Genomic DNA, 7,397 nt, shown 5'->3' on the forward strand with positions numbered 1-7,397 from the left:
TTAGTGGAAAACTCGATCATTGGCGAGATTACATAAACAAGCAAAAGGTCAAGGTTGAACACAGATACGCCATTCGGTTAAACTGTGACCGGACACAACATATAAATTGGTGACACAACGACAACTTGTCATTGACAAGCATGAGTGTCATCAACTTGGTAAGTGGGCTTCTTCTACAGTCAACAAGTCTATGTGACATGTAAATCTAAAATCTTTTTTTTTTTTTTTTACAACTACAGGGTCCAGACCCGTATCTGGCTTTTCAGCCAAATCTGAAAGGCCAAAACAAAAAAGAAGACTACAGAAACTTTTCGGCAAGTTAAACAAATTAGCCATGTCTTGTCAATGTTTTACAACCATGAACAAAGCCTGAAATTGAACAAATTGAATGATAATAAATTCTCAGTAGTGAAATCCTACCTCTTTTTAATTTTGAAAAGATCATTCGAAATTTCTTGAGATGGTTAATGATGTTTTTGTTCGGTGTAACTTTTTAAAATAATATACAACAAATTGAAACGTAGAGCCTTAAAAATGCTGACTTAAAAATTGGGTCAATATGACCCATATTTGCATTTTTTGCCACAACAATTCATCTCGTGGGATTGTTTCGTTTTATATGATGGATGGGCGAAAAAAAAAAAAAAAAAGCCTCCCACGTTGAACTGGCGCATTTCAGACGGAGAGTGTTGCCGATCATGTGTACAACACGTACAAGCTGATGCACACCAACCAGAACGTGGACTTTGTCAAGCGAAAGGTGAGGCTGCTCCCACTAACACACATTCTCTGAATCCAGCTTTTTGTAAACGATTGATTACCTATCGCGTCACAGACATGTTCAGTCTAAAAATTCGGATCTGTTTGGTTAACCTACATTGCCGCTGATGAATGAAAACAAAGCGTAGTAGATCAACAGTACCTTTGGGTCATCCCCGTAGCACTTGGAATGGAGCGGCTGCAGCCACGCCGAAATGTCCATGATGGACGCCGTCATGTCTCTGGACCAGCTGGTGGACGAGTCTGATCCAGATGTGGACTTCCCAAATTCCTTTCACGCCTTCCAGACGGCCGAGGGAATTCGCAGGGAACACCCAGACAAAGGTTGGCAATCAAGATGAATAAATAATAGCTGAATAAAGAAATTCTACATGGTACCCACCATTGTGACGCCAGATTGCATCATGGATGTTTTTTTTTTCCCAGACTGGTTCCAGCTTGTAGGTCTGATTCACGATGTTGGGAAGGTCTTGGCGCTGTGGGGGGAACCTCAGGTAAGATGTAAGATTTAAATTTTTCCAGGACATTGGAAAGAATCTTGAGAACTTGTCTTCATTCCCGCCACATTTGCTGAGATGAATGTCAGAGAGGCTATGAATACATTATGTACAATGATTAACCATGTCAATATTTTTTAAATTGATCTGGAAGATACTTTACGTGCATGGAAAAAGTCTTAAGACGGAATCCTTGGTGATGTTCACAGTGGGCGGTGGTGGGTGACACGTTCCCCGTGGGCTGCGCCTTCCAAAACTCCATCGTGTTCCGGGACAGCTCCTTCCAAGAGAACCCGGACGACACAAATCCCAGCTACAAGTAGATATTCTCCCGATAAAACTGACACCTAAACACGGGATTCGTTGTCAAGGTTTGATGGGCTGATTTTATCTTAGAAGAAAAGTCGATCACATCAATTCATTTGAGCAAATTTCTGTATGCTATTGCAACTTTTTGTTTTGTCATTTATTTTGGTTGTTTTCTTCAGCTCTAAATATGGAATCTACAAACCAAATTGCGGGCTTGACAATGTTCTCTTGTCCTGGGGTCATGATGGTGAGGACAATTCGTTGTATTTTTTTTTTATATAAGTATTATGCATTGAACAATTTTTTTTTTCTACCCCCAGAGTACCTTTACCGCGTTCTGCAGTTCAACAAGTGCAGCATCCCCGAGGAGGTGAGTAACATGCGGTGGCGGTCACTTGCGGACTTGACGTCACGCTATGTTTGTGTGGCGTCCACGTAGGGTCTCAACATGATCCGTTACCATTCCTTCTACCCCTGGCACTCCCAAGGCGACTACACGTACCTGTGTGATGACAAAGACCTGCAAATGCTGCCTTGGGTGAAAGAGTTTAAGTGAGTGGTGAACAATTTGCTTGATGCAGTTATTTGTAAGTCAGATGAAAAAAAAATATATATATATATATATATATATATATATATATATATATATATATATATATATATATATATATATATATTTAAAATTGACATCGAATTGAAAAAAAAGTTCAAATTAATTATTTAATTCATCAATTTACTACAAAAACATTGTGCAGTATTTTGGGAAAATGGTAAATAGCTAATAATTTGAGCTAATACTTGTTCATTTGTGTGTTTTCCCCGCAGCAACTTTGATCTCTACACAAAAGTGGCCGAGCTGCCCGACATGGAGAAACTGCGTCCGTACTACCAGTCGCTGATCGACAAATACTGTCCCGGGATACTGAAGTGGTGAAGCAGCAGCCACTAAACAACAAATTCTTTTTTTTTTTTTTTAAATCCAGACTCATTTCTGCTATTTAGTAGCTGTACATTTTTTTGTGATTAGTATAAATGAGTTATTGGATAAAAAGAGCTTTCAGGACAATCATTTATTTTCTTTCAATGTTTGTTTTTGTAAAAAAAAAAAAAACTTTTTTTTTTGTGTGTGTGTGTGTGTAGTGCACACACAGAAAAGGCACATTTGTGTGTCTGGATTGACAACTTGCCGGGTTGGCTGTTGACAAGTGAGTGTTTTCACAGAATATAATTAAATCATCCAAAGTGATGTACATGTACACAAGCGAGCCGAAACAGGAAGTACAAATATATACACACACATACCTCTTTGCTCAATTTGGTAACATCAGCCACTTTTGCTCACATTTCTTGCACTTCTGACTCTTTTTCCTCCTCCTCCTCCTCTTCATCATCATTGGTGACACCCTCTCCGTCATTCTCATCAACATCCTCCACCTCACCCTCATCATGATCCTGGTCATCCTCATCTACCGTCTTTTTCACATCGGGCAGAGTGTCTTTCCGATGGGAACTGTCCGCGGCGTGTTTTTGTCCCCTGGGCATCGCCAGCAGCAGGCACAAGGTGGCGCTGCAGCCGAGCAGGGTCCAGATGAGCTCCGGAGCGGGGACGCCCGACACCTGGGCGCGCAGCCACCGCACTGCTCGGCCCACGGTGGAATTCACCTGGCGGCGTGAAGACGACTTGTCCTGCCAAGTTGTTATTCAGACGTTAATAAGTCCTCAGGTACTAAATGTGCGAGTGAGTAAAAGTACCTTGAGTCCATGTTGATCCAGCAAGCTCTCGAGGAATGGGTGGCCCAGATGCACTACGGGATAAAATTCTTCATTGTAGACTCTCCTCCACCAACGCTCTGGATATGATCTGCACACAGGGAGCGGTGTGTTATTCAAATGTTTTTTTTTTATGTTTGTAAGAGAGGCAATTGTGAGGATTACAGACCCGTCCTCTTTGGGTTGCGTGAACCAGTATCTGTAGCGGTGGGCTCGCATGTAGATAGGGGGCTGCTGGTGGAAAGGGTAACGAGTGATGTCCGTCTGGATCAGCTTGATGACTACGCAACGCAAACAACGATAGGAGACATTGCTTGTGCAAACAAGTGGGAAAAATTGGTTGACTAGTTGAATTGTTAACATGCGTAACAGTAACTTATGCAGTTTAGCCTCATTAGTATTCACATTTTACAAGTATGTCAAGACTGGATTAGTGATGACACTTGAGTGGTGACGTAAGAAAATGTGACAGCGGTTTGGGTGTAGCCAGGCGTGAGGCACATTTGAAGCAAAGCGACGAGATGCAAACTTTATTTCCAGTACCGTCCGTCTTGCCCTGGAGCAGTCGGTACACGAGACTGGTGAACCACGGCGCCTGTGTGTTGTCCCCGAGGGCAGCGAACCACATCTGCCAGTCTAAACGGGGTTGGTGGGGCGTCACCACCCGGGGCGGAGCGCTCAGGTTGCCAGGTTTGTACATAAAGTCGATTTCCTGCAAGGGGGAAAAAAAAAAAAAAAGTGCCATAAAAAATTAACAGTAATATAGATCATAAATCAATATGTAATAAATACATTATTATAATTACAAATGTTAATCCACCCCTTCATCTCTTCTCTCAACTTAATTTTTGAGGAATTTAATGTTAGCATACACTAGCTGATGGTGGCCAGACGTTGAGAAATTCACTGCTGCCACCTTGTGGTCGAACACCAGAAGCGCACTTGAAAATCAAATTTCTGCTCACAAAGTAAAGACCAATTGTGTTCATTACTCTACATTTATATTCAGAAAGGCCAATCTCCTTTTATAGGGCATTTAATAGTGGACAGGAAGTGGTTCGGGTCAAAGAATTAATTTTTCTCTTCTTACCGTCCAGGTGATGCCGTCGTGACTTCCCTCTAGGACGACCTCGGGCCGCCCGCCCACGCCGGTCATCCTTCGGAACAACCCGTACGAGTTAACCAGCTGGTAGCGATCCACGAGGCTGTACACTTGACGCACGCCGGGCCACAGCTTGGAATTGGAGTCATATTCGATGTAGGTGAAAGGCATCTGCAAAAAAAACATAAACAATAAAATAACACTGGCAACATTCCTCACATTTCAAAGTATTGGATCCGGCGTCACAGCGGCTCATAACTCACTCACAGACAAGTTGTGGGAAATTTGCACAAAATTTTCCATCGCTCATAGATACAAACGACCCATAAAGAACATTTTCCAGAATACATGCGCAATTTTATGCTTCCACCATCTTAGAAAGCAATTTACTTTTCAGATAATCCAAGCTCCACATTTGGAGTAGAACTTCAACGTGTCCTGATACTTTTGACCAGCGAGCGTCTTTATATCGGTAGTTAACCCCCCCCGAATAAAGTTCAACTAACCAGACTGATGGTAAACATGGTAGCCGCGGCAGCAGCAAACAGCATCCACTGGAGCGTAGAGCAAAACCTCTTGAAGAAACCAGAGACACACGCACACCTACGGAGAAACATTTGAAACGTGGCAACTGATCACGCTCACAATCGGAGAATCGGTACCTGAACATGGCGGTGATAATCTCCCAAGTGAGTGAGAGAACGCCGACCCAAACGCATGGGAAAGTGACACTCTTTAGAAAGTTGTTAAAGTGGTGGTAGGTGAAAGCTGAAAAAAATTGGAAAGAAATTCATTTTGCGTGTCGTCATCAAAAGGACAACAGTGTTGTTCGTACCCGTTTTAGACGTGATGGCTTTGGTCGTCGTGTCCACTTTCAGATCGAAACACACGATTGCGCCAACGATAACCAGAGACGAGACAGCGAGCTCCAACACGTAACACAGCCAGGACCACGGTTTGGACTCTAATGGAGGAACATCACGTTTGAAATAGGATCACACCAACATGAAAAATGAGGTCAGATTTTTTTAGTTCAGTGTGACCCCTCTTAAAGATAAAAAAAAATAATATTTTGGACATTTTTAGTAAACTACTGTACTCACCTTTATCTTCAATGGGTTCTGCTGTGCGTAGCCAGAAGCGCACATGCCGGTCATCCAGCAAGGACACGCAAAGGGCCAAGGTCAAAAGGTTAAAGAAATTGTAGTTGCCTGACAAAATGATCATCACTTGCAGCAGCACCTGAACAAAAAAATAAAGGTGTGTTTGGTCATTGCAATGACGTTGAAAAATATCTGGAGCCAGCCCAGACACGTAGCGCCGCTCACCTGCAAGTAGAAAGCGCCGAGTCGGAGTCTACGCAGAGGACTGAAAAAAAGCAGCGGCACGGCGATCTCGATAATGAAGGCGCCCACCACGCTCAGTTTCTGCCACCACATGGGCAACTGGTGGGCAAACCAAGCCAGTGGGGTGGGAATGCACTGGGTTTCATAGTGGTAATTCATCGCTGGTTGATATAAAAGGGAGTCATACACCAAACATGAGCATTTCGAAGAATTACTGAGTAAATGGTAAAAAGTGTCGTACCAGTTAAGCCCCACCAAGTTGGACAGCGTGAGGTGAGCTTTACTATTCCGGAGGCAAACATTAGACGGAAGAGCAGCCAGCGGATAAGCCAAAAGGTGATGCGGTCGTGTTGGCGGACGCCTCCAGACCCCCTGATGAGAGTCAATGGAGCCACCAGGATGCAGAGGAAGCCCGCCTCCAGGAGCAGGTTGTCCCTGGGGGAGTAATATATCCAATTATAATTCATCGTAAGGCAATGTGAATAAATGTGGGAAACACTGGCTGCCATTTTATGAGCGTTGACTACTCACCATTGGAAATAGAGGAAAACCTGGCCCACCTGCCACACAAGCAAAGTGAGAAAGATGCCAGACATCACATTTTCATTTTCAGAAAAATGTCAACATTACCTGGTACATGGATAAGTACAAAGCCCAGAGGCAGAAGAATACCAGGCTGTCTCGCAGCGCCGCCACCAGTGTGGCGGCCAGGCTGAGCGCCGCCCCGACTAAACATAGCAACTCCATAGCCGTGTGCGTGTCAAGACCCAGGTGGGGGCTCAGCCACAGCAAGGTGGGCGAGGACAGAAGTTGCTCTCCCAGAGGCTTGCCGCTAAAACGGAGCTGCTTACGAGCAGGTAGGAGACCATCGTTGCCATAGAGACCTGTAAAAACATTTCAGAGAATGATTTTAATCAAGAAAGGCGAATTTCCCAGATTGCTTTGCACTTCTTGTCAATGGTTGTTGCTCTTTAATTACTGATGATGAAAAAGAGAACACTGTCATCTTTGGACTTCATTCAAGGGCATTAAAATGCAAATGCATGTCTATGGTTCATTCAATACTATTATACAGGACCAAGTCAGTCTATCCTCAGGTTTTCTCCCTAATCTGGGAATTGTGGGTAATGTAGTTTATATCTGACTCAAGTATGTATTCTCAGATTAACTTGTTTATTTTGATTTATGTTGTCGTAGCTTCGCTTTTCAACGCATTCCAGAACCTCCCCGAGCCACGTACGCCGCTGTGCCGAGTTTTGAAGCAACATTAGCAAGGAAGCTCGGTCAAGGCAACTACTGACAGTATGACAATCTTCCCCTCCCCCTTAAAGTTGTCTTACCTGGTATTTGCACGTAGAGCGAAACAAATGCTATCAAATAGATGACCGCCATGCACCAGAGGAACATGCGCCGTGGCAAAACGATTTCCCCCATGTTTGGAAGTGAGCGTGATGATGGGCGGGACGACGACGGAGAGGCCGCGGGACGTTCAAGTAATTTACGCCCGGGGGAGAACACGAAAAAGCCGAGTGAGTTTATGGTGAGACTCACTAGCGACACCCATCGACACGGAGGATTTACGCCGACTCCTCG

At 43.9% G+C, this 7,397-nt stretch overlaps 2 protein-coding genes across 5 annotated transcripts; one reads left to right on the top strand and one right to left on the bottom strand.

The window, feature by feature from the left end:
- Positions 1 to 67: 67 nt before the first annotated feature.
- On the top strand, positions 68 to 4,678 carry miox (myo-inositol oxygenase). Of its 3 annotated transcripts, XR_015066385.1 has the most exons (11): positions 73 to 158; positions 240 to 314; positions 680 to 760; positions 942 to 1,104; positions 1,207 to 1,274; positions 1,487 to 1,596; positions 1,766 to 1,833; positions 1,907 to 1,956; positions 2,026 to 2,138; positions 2,412 to 4,046; positions 4,454 to 4,678. XR_015066385.1 is itself a non-coding variant. In XM_085914056.1 (10 exons), the coding sequence occupies exons 1-9, from the start codon at positions 141 to 143 to the stop codon at positions 2,126 to 2,128; spliced, it is 687 nt and encodes a 228-aa protein (XP_085770182.1). In that variant the 5' UTR covers positions 68 to 140; the 3' UTR covers positions 2,129 to 2,138; positions 2,412 to 4,678. The 3 variants fall into 3 exon arrangements, 2 of the variants coding, with proteins under 2 accessions (XP_085770182.1, XP_085770181.1); XM_085914056.1 differs by having other exon boundaries at positions 68 to 158; positions 2,075 to 2,138; positions 2,412 to 4,678; XM_085914055.1 differs by having other exon boundaries at positions 2,412 to 4,678.
- lmf2a (lipase maturation factor 2a) lies at positions 2,690 to 7,328 on the bottom strand. Of its 2 annotated transcripts, XM_085914051.1 has the most exons (14): positions 7,145 to 7,327; positions 6,435 to 6,688; positions 6,336 to 6,364; positions 6,046 to 6,239; positions 5,787 to 5,965; positions 5,562 to 5,700; positions 5,294 to 5,422; positions 5,121 to 5,226; positions 4,965 to 5,061; positions 4,447 to 4,629; positions 3,900 to 4,068; positions 3,526 to 3,637; positions 3,339 to 3,447; positions 2,690 to 3,272 (listed from the first exon to the last, which is right to left on the bottom strand). In XM_085914051.1, the coding sequence occupies exons 1-14, from the start codon at positions 7,236 to 7,238 to the stop codon at positions 2,925 to 2,927; spliced, it is 2,142 nt and encodes a 713-aa protein (XP_085770177.1). In that variant the 5' UTR covers positions 7,239 to 7,327; the 3' UTR covers positions 2,690 to 2,924. The 2 variants fall into 2 exon arrangements, with proteins under 2 accessions (XP_085770177.1, XP_085770176.1); XM_085914050.1 differs by having other exon boundaries at positions 3,339 to 3,637; positions 7,145 to 7,328.
- Between the last annotated feature and the right edge of the window lie 69 nt (positions 7,329 to 7,397).

Source organism: Syngnathus leptorhynchus, chromosome 6 (assembly GCF_054491065.1).
Source record: "Syngnathus leptorhynchus isolate UIUO chromosome 6, UIUO_Slep, whole genome shotgun sequence".
Taxonomy (NCBI): domain Eukaryota; kingdom Metazoa; phylum Chordata; class Actinopteri; order Syngnathiformes; family Syngnathidae; genus Syngnathus; species Syngnathus leptorhynchus.

Coding starts and splice junctions, on each gene's coding strand:
- miox (XM_085914055.1), top strand. Junction 1,834..1,906: donor CTTGTCCTGGGGTCATGATG/GTGAGGACAATT, acceptor TTCTACCCCCAG/AGTACCTTTACCGCGTTCTG. Junction 1,957..2,025: donor AGTGCAGCATCCCCGAGGAG/GTGAGTAACATG, acceptor GCGTCCACGTAG/GGTCTCAACATGATCCGTTA.
- lmf2a (XM_085914050.1), bottom strand. CDS start 7,238: ATGGGGGAAATCGTTTTGCCACGGCGCATGTTCCTCTGGTGCATGGCG. Junction 4,630..4,964: donor CCATGTTTACCATCAGTCTG/GTTAGTTGAACT, acceptor TTTTTTTTGCAG/ATGCCTTTCACCTACATCGA. Junction 3,273..3,338: donor TGGATCAACATGGACTCAAG/GTACTTTTACTC, acceptor ACAACTTGGCAG/GACAAGTCGTCTTCACGCCG.